The sequence below is a fragment of the Rhineura floridana genome, chromosome 12 (genome assembly GCF_030035675.1).
Source record: "Rhineura floridana isolate rRhiFlo1 chromosome 12, rRhiFlo1.hap2, whole genome shotgun sequence".
Lineage (NCBI taxonomy): Eukaryota > Metazoa > Chordata > Lepidosauria > Squamata > Rhineuridae > Rhineura > Rhineura floridana.
In genome coordinates, this window is record NC_084491.1 from 42,522,983 (window position 1) to 42,549,319 (window position 26,337).

A 26,337-nucleotide genomic window follows, 5' to 3' on the forward strand; every position below is an offset into this window, starting at 1 on the left:
AGACTGCTGCCTTTGACGTGCAAGAGCCGGTGTCTGTTGGAGTAAATGGTGCTAGGATAGATGGACCGATGGTGTAACTGCGTGTGGTAGGTTTTTATGAAGAGGGCATGCAGCTCAGTGCAAGGTCCTTGGCATCTCCAGTTAAACGATCTCCCAGCAGGGCTTGGAGAGACCCTTCTACTCATGGGGCCTTAAGAGAGTTGACACGAGTTAGAGCACACCGTACTGATTGAGGTGGGCCAGTACTCTGACTCAAGATAAGGCAGCTTCATATGTCTGGTACCTCCCTCACTTACAAATAATGCTAATGGCCATCAAGGATATCCCTTCGCCAAATAGTTGTATGGAAATGTTACTAGCAGAATTGACAGTTCTCAGAGTACCCAAGAGACCAGCAAGCAAAACCTCTTGCAGTGTCTTTTCCTTGTAGACTTGGTGTTTTATTTAGGGATGGCTGCTTCTGAATCTGAACTGAGCTTCAGCTGTGAGACTATAGCTGTCAGTTCAAATTGCTCTGCAATGCCTGGACTCTTTTACCCCATGCTAGAGAAGCCACCCTTGGTGATGGGCATTGCGCAGTGTACAAGAGAGGGTGCCATGAAGATAAATGGAAGGAAGACACCAAGTCTCTTTGGTCCTGGGATGAATCTAATAAACCTTTCACATTCTACTATTAAGTTTGGCTCTGCCATTCTGTCTGGGAGTGAATTATGTTAAAGTAATATGGATAAGCGAAATTGGATTACACAGAAATAAAGCAGAGTAAAAGGGCAGCCTGCACATTATTGGGAAGGAGAGACAGTCGCCCCCAGTGCAGGCGTGAGAGAGGAAAAAGACTTTCAAGAGGGAAGGAGTTCAAAAGGCAGTCTGCTTGTAGATTAATATTGCGGTACTAACTGGGTATTTGCGCTCCCATGTAATTATTCTTTACTGCCCCAAAGATGGGATCAAGAGGGGATATGTACAGCTGCAAACGTTGTGTGCTGTACTGGCACGACACCCTAGTTATTCTCTAGACACACAAAAAGCCCCACATACACATGCACACCAGTGTTCCGCGGTAGGCAGCTAACAAGCCCTGTGTCAATATGATGACGAGATGCCATGGGATTGTTGCTGTTGTTCCCCACCAGGATACGACTGGGGGCAAAATCTTATCAGACAAGAAGAAAGAAATTCCTGGTGGATGTGATGACTTAAAGGAGGGAGGGCACCTTTTACTGGCTATAATCTCTGGGGTGTCAAGAACATCTCTAGGCATATATGATGTTCCTCTTCCTCAAAAGCCCAGCAGTCAAGGTGTGCCCTTGTGGAGCTTGCATTAGACAGAAACCATTGAGGAGTCCTGGGTGCCTTAGAGGCCACTTAGATTGTGAGCCCATTAGGGGCGGTGATAGTATATTATTACCATAAGCTATTCTGACTTGATGGAATTGAGCAAGAGAATTTTACAAAGCAATGGCATCCCTGCAGAAACACAATTCAGAGAATTCTTGCTCCTTCATTTCTGTGGCAAGACATGTTCTAACCTTCCTCTCCACTACAGGTTTACTGCCCTGGGCTTCTTTGGAGGAAGGGTGGGATATAACTTCTAATAAATACATTGCTACCAAGGAATCTGCTACAGCCTTCTTTGAAGGATATGGACTGTTATACAATGATGGGACTTTATTGTATATTTGTTTTCCCTTTCTCTTTTGCAGAATAGATTGATTTGAGATTTCAGCCTGTTTTGTGATATTTTACTGTTGTAGGTTTTTTAATTATTATTATGTTTTGAATTGTTTTTATTATATTGTTTTGTTTTTGCTATGGAAGCCGCTTTGAGATCACCTGGTGATGAAAAGCGGCATATAAATATACTAATAAATAAATAAATGATCCATATTTATAGTCCCATTAAAACACATACATGCACAAACACCTCATAGCCATCACTGTGGTGCATTCTCAGCATGGCCCGAAGTCCTACAGTTTTACCTGACATGAAAGCCCTGTAGGAACTGGAAGTACAATTTGGCAAGGCTCTTGCAGTCTGTACTAGATGCCATTCTTTGTCTTTTGCTAAGTATGAACACTGTAATCTTACAGCACTTCTTTCTCTCTGATCTGTCTGGGTTTTTTTGTGTGTGTTTTTTTGCAGTCTCTCTCCAGGTGAACATTGCTCCAAATAAGGTGGAGGTGCCTGTTGGAGAGTCCAAATTCTTCTTGTGTCAAGGTGAGTAACAGCTTCCCACTTCGGTTGTTCCTGGCCATTTAAGTGAAACATTCTTGGTTAGTCACCATGTTGAAAGCAGAAAAGCGGAACCTTTGTCTTATGATTCCATCACAAGGTCTCAGAGGTGCCCTCGATCAATTCCTGGCATGGACTATTTGTTATATTTCAAAGCTTAAGTGGGAACCAGCTGCCCAGAGAAGAGAGATTAATGTCCTCACTGTGTAAAGGCAATTTTCAAAGGATGGAACTAAAACTGTAAATATGAGCCAGGTGGTTGACAAAGACATTAGTATAATAAAGTGAATATAGCTCTTAAATTGGTCTAACTGTCATGATAGCTCCCCAACATATCCCAGGATTTGGTGTTTTCTGCAGATAATTGAAAAATGTCTTAGTTATTCCTAACCTCTTTTGAGACATGCAGTTCCCAAAATTCATGGCTGTGGCAACCATGACAGTTTAGTGCAGGCATATCCACAGACTTTCCTGAGCCTTAGGGTGCTATTTTTATTTTTTATTTTCTTAACCTGTAAAAGCCTAAGAAGCTTGAGTTTCATAGACCTGCATTCTTGCATTGTCCACTCTGTTCCACCAACAAGCTTTGAAGCTAAGAAGATACTTTTTTTCGCAACAGTTGACTTTTGTTTTTATTGTATTTTAAATATTTTTTATTCTATGGTTGTTGTTTTTTAACGTGCTGTAAACCGTTTTGATGTTTTTAACAAAATAGCGGAATACAAATATTTTTATAAACAAATAAATTTAAGGCGACCTCCTTGAATGAGCTCTCATACTGCCAACTTTTCACAGAGTCCTGATGCAGAGATGCTGTAAGAATGAACCCCAAAATTGTGGCAGCTTCTATTCCTTTTCCACATTTAGAAGTTTTTTTTGGGGGGGTGGCCTCTAATATATTGTAATCTGTGCCTAGCTCTTTGATTATAGTTTCAAACCAACTACTGCAAAGAGAATGGGACTTTTTATACTGGATAAAAGGAACCCAAAAGTTCTAGAAAATATCTTCAATGTAATATATCCTTTAGTGTCCTCTTCTTAATACCCAACGTATTTCAAGCTCCATGAGCCTTTTCTCAGGGAGTTCTAGAACTGCTGCCAGAAAACTAGTCCCTCCACTTTCCCCCAGTCCTCTAAATGCGTTTCTCATTTTTTCTGGGACCTAAGTTGCAAACAGCCAATGTGCGAAAGCAAATGCTAGAATGGCAGATCCTTGGAATTGTAGTATTGTCAGCTGTCTGCAGTGCCAGTGATCCTATGCACAGCGTTGTGTTTTTAGTACACCACACATTCGAACCTTCACTTGCCATTTTGCTTTGATGTGCGAGAAAGCGTCATAACCTATACGCTGGGCCCACAAGTAGTGAGTCTAAGAGGCCACCCCACACCAGCCCAGATTGTAGATCATGGGTTCTCAACAAGGGGGGAATTCCCCGGGTTCCAGGGGGGGAATTGGGACCACTATTCAGCAAAGTGTGATGTCCTGTAGATTATGTACAATCTGTAAAATTGTAGTTTGTTTTTAATTTAATCTGCGACATTCAATAAAGTTTATTGAATGTCACAGATTAAAATCGATTCTTGAACATGCAGCATTATTTTCATTTGCAAAATTAATTTATTATTTAAAGACCAGAAAGTGCTCCAAGAAATTCTGTTATAATATAAACTAAGAAATTTTTCTCTCACGAGAAACACCACTGTCACTCGCGAAACGTCAACACGCTATGAGAGACTATCTTGGGAAGGGGAAATTATATTCTGAACAATGGTGAAAAGGGGGAATGGAGCAAAAAAGGTTGAGAACCGCTGCTCTAGATGGTTGTTTGAATGGGTCTCAAGGAAGAGGGACCACCATGATTTTTATTTGTGAATATCTTAACCCTTTGGGTCTAGTGACTGGTGATGCCAAACCCAAAGATATCTTCTGGTTCGCCCCAAATGGCGAGAAGCTGACAACAAACCAGCAGCATATCTCCGTGGTGCGGACAGAGGATTCGTCGACTCTCACCATCTACAATGTCAACATTGATGATGCCGGCATCTACAAGTGTGTTGTCTCCAGCGAGGAAATGGATGAGGAAGCCACACTCAATGTGAAGATTTTCCGTAAGACACCAGGCCTATTCCTTTTCAAAGGGTTGGGCAGGCAGGGTGTTGTTGTTGTTTTCGGGGGGGGGGGGTGTTACAGTGTCAGGTAGGACTCTCTGTTACGATAAGGAAATTCTGCTCTTTGAGAAGCCATGTGAGAGGAGAGAGGGAATGTGGGAGATATATGTCACATTCTGCCCCCTTCCTACAAGGCTACCCCTGAAATTAATGTTTTGGTCAGGCAACACAACCATGACTCTACATTTGTATGTCTCAGATTTGGCCACTTTTTAAATGAATGTCAGTGAGCTTCAGCCCTTCAAAGTAGGTGTCATTCCAGCTGCCGTGACTTTCTCTTGAGGGCAGTTGAAATCCCCCCATCCCCAAACTGTTGCATGCCCTATTTTTTGTGCTTTAAGGAGGGGGGGTTCACTGGGTTTTGTGGCCAAGGGTCCCCAGATCCCATTGTTGTCTTAGGTCCCTTTGAGTTCCAAATATTTTGACTCATGTTGTATTGCTGTTCAATGAAAGAGTACTGATTTTTCTTACTGCCAGCCACTTTGTGGATAAAGGCGGGCTATAAATATTTTCAGTGAATGGACGAATTAAAATCCTGGAGCCAGCACTGATCACTGCAATCTGGTGATCAGAGCCTCTTAGACCCTGGGATAAATGCAGATATTTTCCCCTGCCGGTGTGTGGCTTGGTTCACTTGCTGGCCCCACTTGCATTGTAAGAGCCTGTTGCAGTGGACACGATCTCTACTTGAGGAATGTTATAGTCTGGGTTGCATAGGCTGATAAATGCAGAAAGCCACCGCAATCTGCCTCTGTTGGGGGCCTTCAGGCAGAAGCTAGGCAGCTATCTGTTGGGGATGCTTTAGTTCTGCATTTCCTGCTTTGAGCAAAGGTTGGACTGGATAGCCTAAAAGGAACCCTCCAACTCTATAGTTCCATGATTAGTATGTGCCATACTGCCTGCTTGCTATATGAAGTCTGACAGGGCTAACTCTCTTTTTCCTGCACTTGTTTTCCAGAGAAGCTGACCTTCAAGAATGCCCCCAGCCCACAAGAATTCAAAGAAGGAGAGGATGCAGTCATTGTGTGCGATGTAGTCTCCTCGCTGCCTCCCACCATCATGTGGAAGCACACGGGCAGAGATGTTGTCCTTAAAAAAGATGGTAAGATGGTGGCGAGGAGAGAACTTTGGACCCCATTTTTGCAATGCCAGAGCTTAGTTCTGGAAGAATCATTCCTGTGAAATGTAAGGGGAGTTCCATGCATCAGGGACAACAAGCAGAATGGACAGATGTAAGGCTTGACTGGGCTGCAGCGTTGAGGCAGCCACGCATGCCCATATATGGGTGGGCCTTGGTGCACATGAGCTGGAAAACTGAGCGCCCTGGAACAGATTTATGTTACATGTGTGTCATCTACTCAATCTCTGTGCTGCTGCAATTGGGCTCCTGTGTCAAACAACTGTTGCTGGTTTGATTGGACCCAACTTCTTCCAGGACCCACAGAACTTGATTATGGAAGTTGTTTTTATTTGGACAGTAGGCTGGAGGGAAGGAGGGGGAGGAGAAGTGCTATTCAAATTATGCTTATTGTCCGAGGTGAACATTTCAGGGACGGCTCTGCGATGGAATCTATCTGGCCATCAGCGTTTCTGTTTTGTTTCTTCCAGTGCGGTTTGTTGTGCTATCCAACAACTACCTACAGATCAGAGGGATAAAGAAAACTGATGAGGGGATGTATCGGTGCGAAGGAAGGATCCTGGCCCGTGGAGAGGTTGATTTCAGAGACATTCGGGTCATTGTCAATGGTGAGTTAGGAACATAGGAACCTGATCTGTGGTGGCTTGGCAGAAGCTCTCTGGGGTTTGAGACAGGAGACTGGGCCCTACCTGGAGACTGAACTTGGACCCTTGTGCATACAAAGCATGTGCCCTACCATTAAGCCACATACATTGGAAACTGTATTACAGGTTGGTCCATCCAGTCCAATATTGTTTGTTCTACCAGACAGTGACTCTCCAAGGTCTCAGGGAGAGAGACTTCTTTTCCATCACCTGCTGCTTGACCCTTTTAACTGGACATTGAGCCTGGGACCTTGTGCATTTACAGCAGGTGCCCAGCCATTCAGCTATCCCTCCTGCTCTTAAAGAAGAGAGGCTTTGCCAGTGTGGGGTAGAGGGAGAGGAGGTGGCAGAACATTCTCCTGAGCTGGCACTGCATGTATGCAATTAAGATATAGACAAGGTTATTATCCTCAGATTACAGGCTGTATATAAACGAAGAACTTGAAGAAATTTCATGGCCAAAATGCATAAGATTATTATTGTCATGCCCGCCCGACCCTCAGGGTCCCGGGAACATGCATCAGGCTCAGACCCCCACCCTTAGGGAAATGAGACTGGAACCGAAAAGCTATTACTTCACCCTTGCCAAGGCTGTGTACGCTCACAACAACCCTGCAAGGTAGAAGGTAGGCTGCCACCACCCCTGTATACTGGTCCACTCAGAGCCAGGGGATCTCTGAGCCCAGAAGGTATATAAAACCAAGGTCCTAAAAGGCAAGAGTCACAGTTACACTCCTTGCCAGGCACCTCTGGTTTAACACTTAAAATCCAAGCTTTTAACTTCTTAACCCTCTTTGGTAGTGAGTGACTGAGGTTGGGTCAAAACACTGAATTTAGAACCACCCCTTCTCTCAAATGAACACACCAGGTTAAATAGAAGTAGCTTTATTAAAATATATAAGTGCACATATCATATAGCAGCAAGTAATCCTTTAAGACCATTCACCCAACAGGGGTTTAGGTTCTTACAAGAGGATTCATACACACAACAAGAAAATAATAAACTAGCTCACCTAACTACTTACATACGAGGTAGTTGGTTGCGTGGCACCTCTCCTAAGAGAGATGGATGTTCAACATAAAGCAATGGAACCAGACATAGGTTGCCTTCCCATAAGCAACCCCAGGAACCATAAGGCAGAAAAGGTTTGGAACTCTGGTGCCAGTCAGCATAGGCAGAGAACAGAGAACAAAAACTATGGGTCCCTAGCCCTATACTTAAGGGAAAAGGATCCTAACGGTCCAGGATTAATTGACCAATCAGAAATTGACTGATGTAACTTTCTTCTCGATGTTTCTCACATTTTCGCGCCTTCAGGCCCCCCTCCCAACGGTGTTTTCCAACTGCATAGGCCAAGGATGACCTTGGGTGCCAGGCACTTGTTAATCAGCAAAGATAAACAGGTGCAGCTTGTTAAGGCTTCTTCTAACCGTCTTCAGCTGGAAAAATGAAACTTAACTTTACAAATTGGCAAGGCTTGTCTTTTCTGACTGTAACCATCTCCCAGTCCCTTACTGGAGCCAAAGTGTTGTCAGCAGATTTTTAATAACTCATGACCATTACAGGTTCATGACACGCCCCTTTTTGGGAAGATGATGTCAGAACTCTGGATAGTTCTGCGTCATCGCCACAGCAACCAGGGATAAGGGAACAATTAAAAAAAAAATAATAATAATAAAAAAAAAAAAAATTCCACCAACATTACTCTACATACAACATATATTTAAAAAAAAAAAGGAGAGAGAAAAAAAAAAGAAAAAGAAAAAAAAAAGAAAAAGAACAAATTAATACATTTTTAAGCAAGTGAGCTACTTCTTGACTTATGCCTTCTTAATATATACTAAATTACAAAATAACAACAAAAGGGGGAAAAAAAATTAAGGGACCCCTAAAACACCCAAGAAAAAAAGACTTTATTAAAAAATAAAGAGATAGAATAAAAAATGGGGTGATCCAAAACTGGTCCAGGTTCAAAAAAAAAAGGTCATAAGCCATAAATCTTATAAAAGTCCATAAAACATATTAAAAGCGTAAAAGAATAAAACAAGGTCTAAAAACAATCCAGAGGTCATCAGAGCCAGAAAATCAGTCCGTGGAATAGGCATGAATCAAATGTCAGTCAACTGGAACAGGTAACCGAGATAGGGCATCTTCAGCAACCTCCATAGCAGGAGTGCAAGTCAAAACCAGATGTTTCCTAGAAAAATATTGCTTCATCATATTCACATGGTATACTTTAGGTTTCTTATGGGATTTAGGGTCAATTAGCAGATAGTTGGTGTCGCTCAACTGGGCCTTGACAATCAAAGGGCCTTCCCAGGCCACCGACAATTTATTGTCTACTTGGGCCTTTAGTACCAAAACTTCTGACCCCTCAACAAAGTGTCTTTCTTTAGCGTGAGCATCATAATGGGCTTTCTGCTGTTGTTGAGCCTCCCCCAAATTCTCATGAGCGACAGCCAAAACATCTCTTAAGATATTCTGTAACTTCTGGAGGTAAGTTACTACCGACACAGGCATAGCTTCCAACCTTCCTTCCCACTCATTCTTGAGTAATGACAAAGGCCCCACCAGATCCCTTCCAAAAACTAGCTGGTTGGGGCTGTAGCCCAAGCTGGCAGAGGGAGTAGCCCTATAGGCGAACATCAGGAAAGGTAAAGCTACATCCCACTCTCTAGGATGTTCTAACACATACGCCCTTAACATTTTATTAATAGTGGCGTTCATTTTCTCACATAGCCCATTCGAGGAATGGTGACCAGCAGTCGTAATGTGATGTTCCATACCAGCAAGTTCCCAAAGTTTTTTAGTTAACTTAGCCACAAAACTCGGCCCTCGGTCTGACAAAATAGTCTTGGGAAACCCCCAACGCGAAAATAACTCTAACAAGGTTTTAGCAATGACTGGGGCAGTGATGGAACTCAAAGGAATAGCTTCAGCAAATCTCGTGGCAAAGTCAATTACAGTCAAAATAAATCTTCTCCCAGTCTTAGTCGGATTAAAAGGGCCGATCACGTCCACAGCCACTTGAGCAAAAGGTTCTGCCACAATCTGGGATACTTGTAAGGGTGCCTTAGGGTGATCACGCGCATACCCAAGTTGTTGACAAATATCACAAGATTTTACATATTCTTTAACAGTCTTAGCCACTAAGGGCCAATAAAAATGCTGGGTAACAGAAAACAAAGTCCGTTTCACACCCAGGTGCCCCGCAGTCACAACATCATGGGCCAGCCGCAATACATCCAGGCGAAAAGGTTTTGGCACAACTAACTGTCTGACTGGTTGCCAGTCCGTAGAATTCCCCCCAGGTACATGTTCTCGATAAAGCAAGCCTTTGTCCCAATAAAATCTCACTTTCACAGTCTCTGATAAGGCAGGAGGGCTTCTCTCGGCTTCTTCTCTGCAGTTTTGCAAACTCTCATCCTTCAGTAAAGCTGCCTTAAAGGCTTGGGAGCTGGCTGCCGGTAATTTACATTCCTCCGTCTCCCCCACACTGGGTTGAAAGGAGTTTTTTCCCTGTTGTTCGGGCAGGGTCCCAGCCCTCCCAACGGCAGCCCTCTCTTCCTCGCCACCCAGAGGCCATTTCTCCCCACAGTCTTCCATAGGTTGTGACAAAGTTTGAGACCTGGTAAGAGCGTTTATTTCCGCTTCACGTACAGTCTCTTGATGGCTTAGGAACAACAGATCAACTCCTATTAAAACATCCCATAAATGGTCATCCGAATGAACTATAACTCTATGGCGTCCAGTCCAGCCTCGGTATGAAAGCACCACATCAGCTACAGGCACTTGCACTGTCTGCTGGCCATACGCTGTGACCGCCACTTGTAACTCTGGAACATATTGCTCCGGCTTAACCAGCCGTTCTGCAATACTGGTAATTTCTGAGCCTGAATCGATTCTTCCCTTGACCTTAATACAGTTTACATATATGGATTCGGAAAACTGCGTTTGAACCCATTCTTTACATTCCGATGAAAGGGGTCCTGGAGAGTCTTTCTCTGGAAACAAACTATTCTTTACTCCTCCCTCTCGATCCCCTGACACAGTCTGTACAACACTCACCGGCAGGGCTTTAACAACTGGTCCACGAGGAGCCTCAGGACGGTCTTGTGAATTTGGGGCAGAAAATACAAAATCCGATTCTGCTCCTTCATTCTCCTCGGCTGACGACCATGAAGAAAGTTCAGGAGGTTCCGCTCCAGGGGACGTTAAGTCTCTCACGCGTGCAACTGGAGCAACCTTTGGGTTCTTCCTTCCAGCAGGATTGGGCTTAGACAAGGTTTTAGAACAGGAATTAGCTTTATGTCCAATTTGCCCACATTTAAAACAAATTATTTCTCCACGGGGCTTCTCTTGCAATGCAGCCTCGGGCCGGGCGGAAGACACTTTGAAGTAGCCAGCAGGCCCCCCTTCCTCTTCCTTCGCCGGTTGCCCTGGTTTCTGCATACCTGCGGTCTCTCGCCTCGGCGGTTTCACAGGAACGTACTCCGGTCTCCGAAACAAAGTATACTTTTCTCCAGCTCTGTTTTTAAACATACGATCTGCTAGCATGCCTGCTTCAGTCAGAGAACGGGGCTGCTGGTCTCTGACCAGAGCCATCAAATCTCGAGGGAGGCGTCTGTAAAACAGTTCTTTTGCAAACAGATCTAAAACCTCCTCTCGGGTTACAGCCTCGGCTGTGTCAGCCCAACGTTCCACATTTCTGCCCATCCGTGCAGCAAAGGCTGAGAAGCTTTCCCGAGACTTCTTCTGGTCTGTTTCCAAATGCCGAAAACAATCCTCTGAAGTTAGCGCAAAATGAGACTTGGCTAAAGCATAAAAGTAGTCAAAATCATCTACATACTCCAGTGGCAAAGAGTTCAACAGTTCTCTCAACTCGCCTTCAGCATTAATGCGTAAAGCACTCATCCAGTACTTTTTAGGCACACCTTGATCTCTACAAGAGTGAGCAAAAACTTGGAAGAAAGTAAAAATATCATCTGTCTCACGAAAGGTCGGAAAGGATTTTTTATGGAGGTCTGGTCTTCCTCCTCGCGGTTGTTGCATCTCACGAGCAAAGCTTTCCCTACTCCGGCGATCTTCCTCCATAGCCTTGAACTGCAGGGACAACAGCTTCATTTGCTTAGCCAGGTAGCGCTGCATGCTCCTAGGCAGCTCTTCCTCATCCAAATCTGATTCCTCCTCATCTTCGCTATCCTCAGTTTGCTTAGACACGAACTCCTTGTCATCCACAGAAGGCTGAGGTATAAACGACAGAGCAGCAGCGCCTTCTTCCAGCTGAACAAGCTGACTAGGCAACGCAGTGTCTGCCAGGAGCACATCCTCGGCTCCATTCTTTTGAGATCTGGTTTTTATCTTTTGCGACATTCTGCACTAACCTTACTACCCAAAGTAACAAACAATTGTGTCAGAAGTCTCTTTAAAATTTACAACTTGCTGCAATGCACTTATCTCACACAGCGTGTTCACTTAAGAGCAGGAATGGCTTCGATCCTCACCACTGCCAGCCATGTCATGCCCGCCCGACCCTCAGGGTCCCGGGAACATGCATCAGGCTCAGACCCCCACCCTTAGGGAAATGAGACTGGAACCGAAAAGCTATTACTTCACCCTTGCCAAGGCTGTGTACGCTCACAACAACCCTGCAAGGTAGAAGGTAGGCTGCCACCACCCCTGTATACTGGTCCACTCAGAGCCAGGGGATCTCTGAGCCCAGAAGGTATATAAAACCAAGGTCCTAAAAGGCAAGAGTCACAGTTACACTCCTTGCCAGGCACCTCTGGTTTAACACTTAAAATCCAAGCTTTTAACTTCTTAACCCTCTTTGGTAGTGAGTGACTGAGGTTGGGTCAAAACACTGAATTTAGAACCACCCCTTCTCTCAAATGAACACACCAGGTTAAATAGAAGTAGCTTTATTAAAATATATAAGTGCACATATCATATAGCAGCAAGTAATCCTTTAAGACCATTCACCCAACAGGGGTTTAGGTTCTTACAGGAGGATTCATACACACAACAAGAAAATAATAAACTAGCTCACCTAACTACTTACATACGAGGTAGTTGGTTGCGTGGCACCTCTCCTAAGAGAGATGGATGTTCAACATAAAGCAATGGAACCAGACATAGGTTGCCTTCCCATAAGCAACCCCAGGAACCATAAGGCAGAAAAGGTTTGGAACTCTGGTGCCAGTCAGCATAGGCAGAGAACAGAGAACAAAAACTATGGGTCCCTAGCCCTATACTTAAGGGAAAAGGATCCTAACGGTCCAGGATTAATTGCCCAATCAGAAATTGACTGATGTAACTTTCTTCTCGATGTTTCTCACATTTTCGCGCCTTCAGGCCCCCCTCCCAACGGTGTTTTCCAACTGCATAGGCCAAGGATGACCTTGGGTGCCAGGCACTTGTTAATCAGCAAAGATAAACAGGTGCAGCTTGTTAAGGCTTCTTCTAACCGTCTTCAGCTGGAAAAATGAAACTTAACTTTACAAATTGGCAAGGCTTGTCTTTTCTGACTGTAACCATCTCCCAGAGTCCCTTACTGGAGCCAAAGTGTTGTCAGCAGATTTTTAATAACTCATGACCATTACAGGTTCATGACAATTATATCTCCCAGTATTTCCATTTTTAGTTTAGTATCCCAGCCTTTGCTGGGATATCCGATTGTGAAGTTTAGATGTTGGCCATACCCTTGCTTAGGTATCTTGGATCCCCTGTGGGGTACCCTATCGTACCAGAGATAATGGGTTGTATCCAACTAAATTGTACTCAAGAAGAGTAAACCCACTGAAATTAAAGGACCCAAGATAATCATGTTTATTAACATCAGTGGGTCTACTCTAAGTAGAATTAACATTGGATACAACCCCTGGTGGCACAGCTTTTGTCCACTTAAGAATGAGTCTTGTTTAGGGGCTTTTGCTAAGATTTTGAAGTTACAGAAATTTAATACAGTTCGTGGTTCGTGTTGTTCTTGCCACTTTGAAGGCCTCACAGTCTGCTTTTTTCTGTTCAAATATGCTATTAATGGTTAGCTTTGATGATAACTAGCTAGTGTTTATCTCCTTCCACTAACTTTAAATTAGAAGTTGAATGAAAAAATGCTTTGGTGCATTTGGAACAAAAAGAAGGGGGGAAGCGAGAGAGAGAGAGAGATGCCAAGGGTTGTGGATTCCTCTTTTCCCTCTCTTCAGCTTCTGATTTACGCCCTGAGTTGTGAACAGATCAGAAGATGAAGTGAGTTTAGCAGCTGGTATCCCATGGCAGCTGATACTAGGGAGCTTGGAAGAAAGTCTTGTGAGCCCTTTCGCCTTGCGAGTTGACCCTCGGGACTTGCTGGGTTTCGTGTTGCAGTGCAAAAGAAACATGAAGACGGGTGAAGTCAATTTGGTGTTTGCAAGATGTTGACAGGCAATTGTTGTGTGAGAAGCAGGCTCTGCTGCTGCTGCTGCCGTCTTTCCTCATCCCAGAGCTTCACTAGTGCCGTCTTTTGGTCAGGAAAGGAATGGGGGCAAGGATAAGTCCCTGATCATAAGAGGAGTTTAAGTCAGTTCTTGTGCCTTCTCTAGATTAAAACTGTGACTTGCATCATGCATATTTAAACACTAAGCTTTTCATCCTCTTAAATGCCCCTCACCTCCAAACACACACACACAACCCCCCCCCATTTTCTTTAGAAGAGGCTGGGTGCTATGTTTCTCTTCCAAAATTGGCAACTGAGGGAGCACAAAGGTATGCCTTTAAGACTGTGGCTGCTTTCACAAACAATTCACATTAAACAGCCCCCCTATTTAAGACAGTATTAATTTGAATGGCAAAAGTTTCTAACGTAGTATGTTGCATTAAGTGGATGGAGCAATCTTTGAAGTGCCCCAGAGCAGTAGGTTGGCTGTACTTGAGCCTCCTGAATGGCTCCCTCTCTCGCCTGCCCATCGGAAGTGTATCTATTATTTTTTGTTTCCTTTTCTTTCAGTGCCTCCTACTGTCCGCTCCAAGCAGGGCACCGTGAACGCCACAGCAAACCTCAGCCAGTCAGTCAAGCTGGTGTGCGACGCGGATGGCTTTCCAGAGCCAACCATCAGCTGGACCAAGTAAGATGCGCAACACGTGAGGCCATGTTCGTTAGCTGAGCAATGGCAGGTTTGGGCACAGAGGGTGCCTGAGCTGCCGCACACCGGGCACCTGGAGGGACTTAGTGTTGTTACCATGCTTTGTCCCAATTTACCTTCTTCTGATAACAAGGGTTGTGTAACAAGACTATGTGTTCCTTTCAGAGCCTTCAGTACAGTCACTTTACGTTTAAAAGCCAGCCCCAACTGATAAACAATCACAAGTGAAATAACCACCTTTGCCCATATTTTTTGCACCCTGCAGGGATGGGGAGTCAATAGAAAGAGGGGAGGATGATGAAAAATACGGCTTCAGTTATGACGGCTCGGAGCTCATTATCCTCATGGTGGACAAGAATGACGAAGCGGAGTATGTCTGCATTGCCGAGAATAAGGCTGGCGAGCATGATGCCACCATACACCTCAAAGTCTTTGGTCAGTTGGACTCGGTGATTGCTTCTAGCTCATTTTCCCCACTCCCTCGCTCAAAATCAAATAGAGAAGAGTTGGCCCTAGCCAGAGCTTGGAAAAGTTACTTTTTTAAAAACTACAACTCCCATCAGCCCCAGCCAGCATGGCCACCGGATTGGGCTGATGGGAGTTGTAGTTCAAAAAAAGTAAATTTTCCAAGCTCTGGCTAGCTATCTGTTGGGAGTGAACATCCCATCCCATCAAATGTCTGGATCTAGAGAAATTATTATTATCTATTTGATTTATGAATTGCTTCCCATGAAGCATCCTGAAGCAGTTTACAATATAATAAAAGCATGCATATAAAATTTATATATTTGAAAACAGGTTAAACAGTGGCATATACACAAACAATTTAAAAACAAACAGTTTAAAACAAGAAGAACACCTGCATAAATATGTAGTGACCTGGTGTCAGAAAGATGACAATGCTGGAACCATGAATAAAAATGAGTTTGATCTGGTTTCCCAGATGTCAAGTCATTTTAAAAAATATTACTAATTCTGGGCAGAGCAATCCAAAAGAGCAGGGGGGAGGAGGAACTGAAGGCAGACAAAGCATAATTTCTTCTGCTCTGCTGGGCTCACACCTGCAGAGTGGAAGGTGGGAGGGAATATTTTCTGTTCAGGGCTGTGTGGTCTTTCTTTTTTGAGGCAGTTTCCCTCCCATTGACATCAGTTAGAGGGAAATAAATTACACAGCTCCAGGGCTGGCATAGATTGTTTCATGTTCCGGGGCTTGCCAGAGTGCCCTCCCTTCAGGATCCTGACACACACACACAGGATCTTTCCTTTTACCATTCTATGAGCCTTGAAGTGTGAGAAGAACTGGCTGTGGACCTTTCTGCAGCCTCATGGAGGAGGCATCCTATGTCAAATCTCTCAAGAGGGCAGACCTCTCTCTCCACCATCAGAGAGTGAGAAACAATGGATCCTATAGGCCTTGGGATGCCCTGGGTAAAGACAAAGCCTAACTCAACAACCTAATAAACTTTATTTTGAGTATTTTTGTATTCTTTCTTTAGCAAAACCCAAAATCACCTACGTGGAGAACAAAACTGCTATGGAGCTGGAAGATCAGATCACCCTGACCTGTGAAGCTTCTGGGGACCCCATCCCCTCTATCACTTGGAGAACTTCTACCCGGAATATCAGCAATGAAGAGAAGGTATTGCTTCTCCTTAGATCTGGTCCTCATGCACCAGGGCAATAAAATCAGGGGGAGTGGATGAGCCAAGAGCCTCCACTACTCCCTCTGGACTGACAATATAATGTTGCACACTGAAACCACTGTTCCTCTAAGCCTGGCTCAGGCACAGATAGTAATATTTAGTATTTAAACAATATCCAAAGTACGTTGCATGCATTTTCTCAGTAACCCTTCTAGGGTACATCAAGATGAGATTCCCCACACTAGGGATTACAAGGGAATAATTCAGTTTTGTTCACATTTTAATAAGAATTTACCTAATTTGCAATTTTTGAAACAATATGTGAACCAAAACACATCTATCCTCTGAAATTCAAATTTTGTGATGTAGTTCTCTAGCCAAAAGATGTGTACAAAAACATGTACATTAGGAGAAATTGTGTATACAAATGCATATATTAGTTAAAGTAGTATAAACATGCATTATACTAGGAACAATAGCTTGCAAAAATGTGTACATTAGTCAAAATTGCATACAAGAAGGCATAGATGAGAAGGAATTCACACTAAAATGCAGTCAGATTTTCATGAGGACTTCTTTTTTTTTTTAAAAAAAGCAAACTGATCCAGAAACATGGTGAGCTGAGCTTAAGACTGGGGAAATGAGAAACCGAGAAAAACCAAGCCTGGTAGATTCATCCCTCCCTTCTCCCTACTGTAGATGTGGGTTCTAAGACATAGAAAAGAATGACGCAATTAAGGTTACCGAGAGAGCTGACAGATGAGGTGAAATTTGAACTGGGGTCTCCCCATCCCACACCTTTGGCTACTCTACCAAGGCATGATCCCATAGTGGAATACAAATCCCTTATAGGATGAACAGCTGATGCCAACTAGCCCAATTCTATTGAAGCAAGTTAATAGAACTTGCTGAAGCCTTTACTTCTGGTCCCCCAAGTCCAGCTAACATAGATAAGGATATCTGGGATTGACATAGAAACTCTCAGCATGCTTGTAGGAATCCATGTGATAAGATGCACTGAGCATTATTGTTACATCACAGAAAACTCACAGGGGAGGGGGGCTATTTTCAGTGGCCACCCTATGTTGGCCTGTTGAGAACAGTGCGACAAGCTAATTGTGCCAGCCTCTTATAATTTCATAGCCATTTTTGTAGGTTAAAATAGAGTTCATATTTATACCAGCTTAGCAAATAAATACATTTCTACCTTCATAATAAGCAGCACAGCAACGGACTCAAGGAAGGAAAAGAACTTGCCTGATCTGAGCCATCAGGGGCAGGGGTGGGGAACTAGGAGCCGAAAGACCAAGACTGGAGACCAAGTCTCAAGCCAGGAAAGGCTGTAATTTCTGAGGCACCATTCCAGCACTAATAGGAAGCTTTTGTGGCCCTTCCTGTTGGACAGCCAATGGCCAGCCTCAATGGGTGTAGCCATTCTAGTATCTTGGAACCTTCCACTGCCCACGGCTCACCACACGGAGGAGCTGCAGGTTGCTGGTTCCTAGCCCCAGCGGAACAAACCAGGTCTCTATCCATTTCACTTTGTCTGGTTGCCCAAAAGTGATGCTTAACCACACGCAAATAAATGGTTATTTATTTGCAGGTCTAAAATATCCATTCTAGTGCTTCCCAAGACCCTGCTGGTTCTGCAGGCTTTGGAGAGGTGCATGTTTAAGTCCTTCCTTTCTGACTGCAGATGCAGAACATTCAATGAATCCATGCTAGGAAAGGTCTCCCTCTTCTCCGGCTTCAAAACGATGGGGCAGATACGGTGCTCTGGTTCCAGTGTGCAAACACCATTGCAACAACCGCCAAAAGCAGAAATTGCTGGGGAGAAATTGGGGTGAGGGTCGAGGGACAGATGCATATTTAGCCTGAAAACATTCTGTGGTCTCAAATGAGCCTGTTCATTCTTTTTTCTCTTGATCTCCTGCACTTGTACACTAGCGCTGCACGTAACTCCAGGCACAAAAGCCCTGGCTGCCTTTGTGTTTGCTTGTGAACTGCCATCAATCACGTACTGAAACCATTTTTTGTTCTTAATGGCAAAAATAATTAGCAGTTTTGAAATTAGATGCGGCCAGGGGCTGCACAGGTCTGGCCTCTTGTCTCTTGCCATAATGGTCCGATGCGAAAGGCTGGTGAATACAGAAAGGAAGAGCGTTGGTCAGTGCTTATGCAGCTGCATGTTCAAGCGATGCTTATTAGGTGATCGTATTTTAAAGAAAAAGTGTCAAGGTATGACAGTGTGGAAAAGAAGGTGAATTCAGAACTGAGCACATACAATAGTAGAATGGCTAGAGGCATTGACCTGGCTTGTATATCACAACGAGCCACGGTTTGTCTTAAACCATGTTTAAATTATGAACGTGCCTCTCCATGCAGGTCCCTGTGCAGCTTCTCTCCAAGCTTTGTCCTTGCTTTATTTTCGGCTTACTGCTTGAGGTTTGTTTAAAACAAACAAACCACAGTCCAGTTCAGATGACAAAACAATCCATTCTATGGCTTCTTTGAGCTGTGTGCAGAGACGTGTTTATTTACTTAGAAAAATTTATAGACCAAATCCATATCAAGAGGTTTTCTGGTGAAGGAGGTTGAATTCCTATGAACAGTGATGAGCCCCTTGCCCCCCTTGACCTCCAATCTCCTTGTAGACAATTTTGAGCTAGCTGGGCTAATGATCTGACTCAGTATAAGGCAGCTTCCTATAGGGATGTTGTAGGGATTCGATTTCCATGAATTCCCATGCAAAGAGATCTGATTTGCATCTCCCAGACTGATGTGCAGATCAGAATGTAATTAACCCTCAGATTTTGCACATTGCTGCATATTTTAGGATCAGATGCATTTAGAAACATGCATATAGAGATAAAATGCTTATTTAAATACGTATTTGTGATAAAATACATATTTAAATATGAATTTCTGTGTGAGTTTATTTCAAAAAAACTGGTTTTTGAAGAATAGGTTGATGTGAAAATGAAAGAGCACAAAATTATGAATGAGCACATGCAAAACTGACACAAACCAGAAATAGACTGATCCCTCCATCCTTAGCTTCCTGTGTTCAGCTGCTAATGACAGCACTTTTAATCTCCAAATATAGCATGGAAATCCATTGTAAATTGGCCAGACTGCACCAAAAAGCTGGGGGAGGTGGCTAAGATGATTTCCCCTGGGGAATTCACCCTGCTTTTAAAAGGATCTTCAAGAAGCTCAGAGTAAAACTGCTAACTATTTTTGAAACACTCGCCTCTGCTGTTGAACAATCCATACTAAGAGAATATGAAGGTTCATCTTCCTTTGGATAGTTTCTTATGTAGACTGGGGAAGGAGGAAGGAAGGCAAACAATTTAGAGCTGCTGCTGCTGCTGCTGCTGCCGCCGCTGCTGCGTTGTCTGATATGTATGCTGGACGCTGTGTCGATGGGTTTTCTTGTTCTTTGTATATGAGTTAATATTTCAGGCATTTATGCTGTAGTTTTGCTGTTAGAACACAGATTTCTCGTTTGGACTAGGAGCAGGTAAAGCAAACATGGTGAAGCAAGCTCTCACTGAATGGGCCTTCCAGATCATCAGTACTCAGTATAGATAGCAACCGTCATAAATGGCTCTAAAAAGAAAATGGAGTGATGGGGGCGGTTTAACACAGCCTTCTCCAACTTGGTACCCTCAAGATGTTTTGGATTACAAATCTTGTCATAATTTCTAACCATTAGTCATGCTGGCCGGAGATGCTGAGAGCTGGTGTCCAATAACATCTGAAGAGTACCAGGTCGTGAGGAAGGCAGAGTTAGTTCAAAAACCAAAATTGCAATCTCTGTTTTCCAGTGATAGTACATCTCTGCCTTAACAGATGATGGGGACTGGATGGTAGAGGTGAACTTTTATTGGCTCATGAATCTCTCTGAGGCATTTTGAAGCCTCTGTTGGCCACAGGATCTTGGGTTAGATGGATCTTCGGCCTGATCCCATTCAGCAGTTTAGTTCTCATGACATTGCCGCCCTGGGCTCCTGCTGGGAGGAAGGGCAGGATACAAATTAAATAATAAATAAATAATAAAAATGACAGTAACTTTAATCCTCTCCAGCTAAATGTCAGTCCATGGTATGCATTTGTATTGTCAGATGATTCCAGTTGCCCAATCTAGTGAAACCTGGGGTTAAACCATTCCTTAGGGGAATTTAAGTCAGATCTTCTGATGTTTGTTGGTTATGCATTAGAATGTGCCTCCAAAAAAGAGATAGGCTCTTGACATGACTGCTTTTTAACTAGAACTTACTGTGCTTCCACAAAGCACCATCCACCATGGAAGTTTCCCAAGCAAGCCCCATTGTGAATGAATGGGATTTGTGCAAAAGCATGGATGCATCCGTTGATTGTGCAAATGGCAGAATCAGCGGCAGTCAAGCCAGTGCATTAACTGGACACAGGAACAGTGCTGTCTTTGGGACAATTTTGCTGCCGGGAATGATGCCTTGGAGGGTCTTCATGTACAGAACCATGTCTGCTGTCAGTAGTGCTTCTTTTTTCACTTCAGTAGAATACGTAGATGCAGCTTCAGGGCTAGTTGCCTGCCAACTTTCTCAGGTCTACTGTCCTCAGCGGCCAAAACTGAGAGAGCGTAAGATGCTTTGCACAAAACATGCAACTTCACACATACAGGTAATGCTCGAGTTCCACCTGGTTGGCATCTTTGAGGAGGTGGTATTGGGCCAGTAACCCCTCCCCCTAAATTCCACAAAGTAGGCTGCCATCCAGTGCTCTTCCCTTCCCCTCCACCAATCCCCCCTACGCGCATGCACACGCGCACACCCACACCTACTCTTCTTTGCTTCTGTCTTGGCAACGTCGGGTGAGTAACTGGGACTCCTCAAGGGAATGCCTTTGTTACTCCAAGTTCTCACTCTTAAGTTGCCAAACTGTATGTGTGTGATTAATGAAGGCAAAGTAAGGTGGAATAGACGCATCAATCCCATTTTTAATATTAACTGATCTCCTAGAGAGTTTGTGGGGATTTTGCTATGAGAGCATCGGCTGTAACTAAAATCTGGGCCTGAGGCTCCTTCTAGCACTGTGCTGTATGCTACCTTTGCCAGTCTGTTATTCTGTTAAAAAGAGAACCCATACACCAGGGGTGGCTAACCTGTGGCCCTCTGGCTGTTGTTGGACTCCCATCACCCCCAGCCAGCATAGCCAGTGGCCAGGATGGCAGGAGTGGGAGCCCAATCAGGTGAGCCATTGCTATCCTTGACACAGGGAGAAATTCATAAAACGGGAGCACCTTTTTCCTCTACAGAAAACCTCCAGGCAACCCTCCCCCCACTTCCCCTTTCACAACTTGAGCTTGTCGAGGTGAGTTTTAAAACTGTATGTATCTCATTGTCAAGGCAGGCAGGCAGTTGCCCCTTTTTATGTTAAATTCTGTAGCTTCAATTAAGTGTCTTCAAAAGCTTTGTGTATCTTTTTGATTTTGTTAGCAGTGCCTAGCTTCTGTGAGTTTTGTCCGCTTCAAGATAGCTTTAATAAATAATAATAATAATAATAAATTTATATAGTGCTTTGTTGTGTTATGTGCCTTTAAGTAGAATCAAAATGGTTTGATACCTATTATTTTAGTATTCCTTGCAAATGCCTTGTAGGATCAGTATTATTCCCATTTTGCAGGTGATGTAATATGAGACTGAGAGTTGGCTTTTCTAATGACTTACAGGACTTTTGCTCAACTTGTAACTTCCGTATTTGCAGCTCAGACTTTTTTTTTTTTGGAAAGGAGAGAATGTTCCTTTTTTTTTGGTTCTCCCAGTTATGTTTAGAAGGAACATCCAGCAGGGCTTAGCCCAAAACAGGTGACCTTGCTCCTTAGGATTAGTCTGGGTATTACGGCTGGAGACTGTTCCGTGTGATGGCTAGCCAGACCTCATTGTAATGCAGAGTCACGTGACAGATGTAAAAGCACTTGCATTTGCATGAGTCTCTTATGTGAGCAGCTGCCATCTGAAGATGCAGATTGGGTCCTTCCATTGTATTGAATGGGGACATTCTTACAGAGAGCTGTCAGGGCATGCTGGGAACTCCTGCATCTCTAAGCCAGATGTGATGAGTTGGACTGATGGGAGTTGTAGTCCAAAACATTTGGAGGGCACCAGGTTGGTGAAGGCTCAAAGCACTCTCTGACAGGCAGAAATTGGTGATTATGCAACCTTCATTGAGGCAGGCCTTTTGTGTGTGCAGTATGTGGGAAACAGTGGTCATTGTCATTGTTGCGTTTGGTGGTGCTGAAGTCGCTGGGAATGCTTTGAGAAGCAATGCCACATTACTTGTCCTCACCTCCTGAACATCCCATTTGTGTATCCATTGGTCTTTGTGTCTGCTGCTGCCATCCAAACACCAGGAGTGTTCACCACACCCAAAGTCTTGCGACCTCTTGGTCATGTGATATTACCAGGTGATTATGGACTCCTTTTACTGCAGCGGATTAAGCTAAGGAAACGGGCGTAGGCAGAAAATATCCTTGGGGTTCAGGTAATAAAGAAATCAACCCAAAGGTTTAAATTAGCTTCTACTCATGTTGTTTTCACTGGACTTCAAATTGTGCTCCTTTTCTCAGACATGAGTATTATTTTTTCTTTAACAGCATGCATCTAAAATAAGAATAAGAGCACAAGAAAATACGTTTGTGTGCATGCATGAGAAAGCATTTAAAAGTGTATGGCTTTAATAGCTGGTCTCTGCTTGTGGACACAGAGTGATATCTGTTTGTGGCGCTAGGAAAATGCTTCTCTCTATATCTTTGCATTGCAAAGCTGCTGCAAGGAGGGGATCACTGGGATTGCTGCCGTCCGGGGCTGCTTATGGCAAAATGATAACATAGGTTAGTTAACCTTCCTGCTGAACAGAAGCACGGAGTTTGCAAATGATCGTTGTGCCTTTGATCAATTTGACTTCGGTTGTTTTTTTAAAAATACTGATTTGGAGTGAATTCCGGGGAATGGATGTCCTACGGTAATGCCCTTCATTTCCCCAGTCCACCTCACCTCCCCCTTCTTAAATTTGGTTTCGCATGTGCACGGAATTAAGTGTGATGCATACCACGTATTATCTGATTGGGGTGGGGAAAGCAACAACATTTGTGAACATTTATTGCTCTTTTTTGTGTGTGTTGTGTTTTATCTATCTGTTCCCTCCAGGCTTCATGGACCCGGCCCGAGAAACAAGAGGTATACGTTTATCAGACAAATAGCCAATCTTCACTAGCTCTGTGTATATATGTGTATAAATATATATTTAAATGTTGCGAATTAACAGATTTCTTGTAGCAGCAGTAACCAATCCAACTAAAACTAATATTAATAATGTAACTGCATTGATGTTGATGATATATATCGATATATCTGCTATAATAAATTTAAGCTTTCTGCTGGTAGAGCTAGAAGCTGTTTTGTGTCCTAGTGCATCTTTCGATGAACAAGCATGGTGTCTTAGGAATGGGCAACACATCATCAAGGACCCTCCACATTGGGGCTTTGGTAGAGTTACAGAGAATCTGTGATTTTTCAGTAACAATTAGCAATTTCGTCACTTTGGTCCTAGAAGGCCAAAAGCTCTTTTATGCACAAATGCACAAAGCAGAGTTCTTAAAATCATTGTTCATCCAAGACATCCATGGGCCGATGGAGTAAGGTGTGGGCGAGTTGATAATTTGTCTCATCTCAGAGTTGGTGTTCACAGCCCATGTAGCCCAGCTCAAATTCACTTGTTTGCTCATTCTTCTCCAGTTAGGCACATTCTGTTCTCCTTTAAAATGTTTGCATCACATTCCATCTCAGAAGCAATGCAATTTCCTCTCTCAAAGTCTGTGTGATCTGCAGAAAATGGTCCCATAGACTAAGTTTAGAGGTGGGTAATTGGCTGACCTTGGTATCAAACTGGAGCTCTAATGTGTATTGTGTAGACCACCAGCTTGAGCCACAGTGTAGCAGAGAGGGATTGATTGTGTGTATCCATCCCACGTCCATCAAGTTTGGACTCCAGGCTCAGTTTGCTTATAGGGAAATTGGGGGACGGGAAGGGAAGAGCAACTCTACTTCAGCTAAGAGGATTTGGGTCAACAGCTTCCATTAAAGTGGGATTGTGTACAGAGTGAACAAAACCTGAATTGCATAAATTGGATGTGAATTACTTTGTCTTCACAATGGTATATTGATACCTATCATCTTTGTGCAGGTCCATGATGCATTCAGAGTCTTCTTATTTTGGAGCATTGTAGTGATGTTGAAATGGCAGCTTTTGGCAAGAGCATCTTGTCTTCTTAGCAACAAAAATACTCAATATTCTGCTCACTGATAATACTAATGTATTCTCGCCGAGACAATTGAAATTCTGGCCCTAAATTAATTACCAGATCTTGCAAGTAGAAGAGTAATATTTCATAATTAGGGTGGAGTAGACTTCTTGACATGTGTCAGTGAGAATGGGGTGCTAGTCGTCATGACCTGACTCAAAGCAAAACAAGTGTAAGAACACTCTGATTCTCAAACTAGAGAGGCCGAAGAGTTTTGGGCAAGAAACAGTAAGTGAGTTCTGTTGTGGTTCTCACAGTTTTTGTAGCTGCTGCTTGGAGTTCCAAACTCCTGAGAGCCAAAACACAACATGAGGCTGGAGATCCTGGCTGAAACCTCCTCTCTTCCACCTCTGTATCTCGTCTTCATCCATGGCACGAGATGAGAAGGGTTTTTCTTATACTGATGGGAACCCTGCAGGACAAGCTTCTGTCATTCCTTGATCTTGCCATCCCACATGATGGGGAAACAGTGGATTGAGCTCCAACTCTAAAGTGACCTACCAGGATGGAGCTTGTCTTCTGAGTTGTCATACGGGTGGGGGGGGAAGGGGGGGCCTAAGCTGCTTCTGTGTTCATGATCTGCTTCTGAATCAGGATAAAAAGTAGGTCTTTCTCTTCTGCTAGACCATTGGCCAGTTTCTAGATGCATCAACTTGCACCTGCCAGTTGGAAAGAATACTGGACTAGGTGGGAACCTCAGCCTGATGAGAATCCCTTCTTTATGCTTTTAAACAAGAGTGCATTACTTAGAAGAATAACTGATCACAGATTGTTAAGGGCCAAGCTAGGTATGGTGCAGGGAATGCTTGAGGGCAATGTCTTTCCCCCCTCTTTTTTTGCTAAAAGAAGTCATAGGGGAGCCTGATTTAGATTGGGGTTGAGGGGAATAGCTCTAACCATTTTCCCCGATGCAAATGTTGCCTTCCCCAGATTTATGGTTAATTGTGGAAGGAAGAAATAAGTATGGCAGGAAAGCACTGTAGCCCCATTTGTTTCCTTGAGGAAAAAGAGATGCATTCACAGCACCCAGTTTGGCCATAATCCTGAGCTGTTAAGAGAACCTGAGTCTAGGCAGTCCTGCTTTTATCAAATATAAAACACATTGGTGGACTGCAGGATTCCTAGTAAAAACAAAAACAGAAAAAAGATGATTCAGAACTCAAGTCAGCCCACCCTTTTTCTACATTTAGTTGCGTATAATTTAATCTCCATGCTGCAAGTGCTATTTAACTACTGAGAGGTGGTACTTGTAAACGCCAATTCTCTTAAGAATGCCTTCCCTTACTTATTCCAAAAGGTGAATCCAGTTTATTCTTCCTCAAAATGTTTTGGGGGAAATCCTCTTGAGCTGGTAAAACTGCCATGGTGTTGAGGGTGAGGGGCCGTTGGCTGTAGCCTTTTAAAATTGTTTACCTCTCTGCTACCTGGCATAATCTTATCTAGCTAGCTAGCTATCTAGTATACAATATTTATCTGTTTGTCAAATGAAGAGAAGGCAGGTTTTTGTTTTTTTTCTGGGGAAGGAAGAAATAGCATGAAGATTCGTTACCTTTCCCAACCCAGGACCTGGTTATCAGAGGCAAAAAAGGTGGGCAGTTTGGAGTGGGTGAAAGATGGGAGCAAGAGAGGAGGGAGGTGGGAGTCTGTAACCCACCTACGTGCAAGCAGATGATGTCTGCCATGTGTGCATGTGGGTTTAGGCATTGGAAAACTGTGGCTAACGGGACCTTCCCTGCAACGAAATGATCACATGCATGTTTTCTATATTTGAGTGATAAATTGTCCTTTGTGAATCAACAGTTAGATCCACCCCTCCTGGATACTGATGTGCATTGTTATACAATGTGGTTCTTTGACGTGACACATTTAGCAGCATTGGAAGATTTTCATGGGATGTGAAGTTGTCCATGGCTGCAAGGGCCCCCATCTGGGTCTAGGGATTTTTACTAATGAAGACATCCTAAATCATCTTCCTCATGCATCTGCTGCCTTGACAACTTTATGATAAAGCTGGGCATTCAGCTGAGAGTATGTTCCCTTTGTAG

At 43.6% G+C, this 26,337-nt stretch overlaps 1 protein-coding gene across 3 annotated transcripts in view; it reads left to right on the plus strand.

The window, feature by feature from the left end:
* The window catches only part of NCAM1 (neural cell adhesion molecule 1), a 223,497-nt gene that overhangs the window by 135,831 nt on the left and 61,329 nt on the right, over positions 1–26,337 (plus strand). For all 3 annotated transcript variants that reach the window (XM_061592241.1, XM_061592243.1, XM_061592242.1), the window contains exons 2-8: positions 2,144–2,218; positions 4,130–4,342; positions 5,361–5,504; positions 6,011–6,148; positions 14,170–14,287; positions 14,571–14,740; positions 15,802–15,944. In XM_061592241.1, coding sequence (XP_061448225.1) covers positions 2,144–2,218; positions 4,130–4,342; positions 5,361–5,504; positions 6,011–6,148; positions 14,170–14,287; positions 14,571–14,740; positions 15,802–15,944 — 1,001 coding nt within the window. The remainder of the gene's footprint in view (positions 1–2,143; positions 2,219–4,129; positions 4,343–5,360; positions 5,505–6,010; positions 6,149–14,169; positions 14,288–14,570; positions 14,741–15,801; positions 15,945–26,337) is intronic.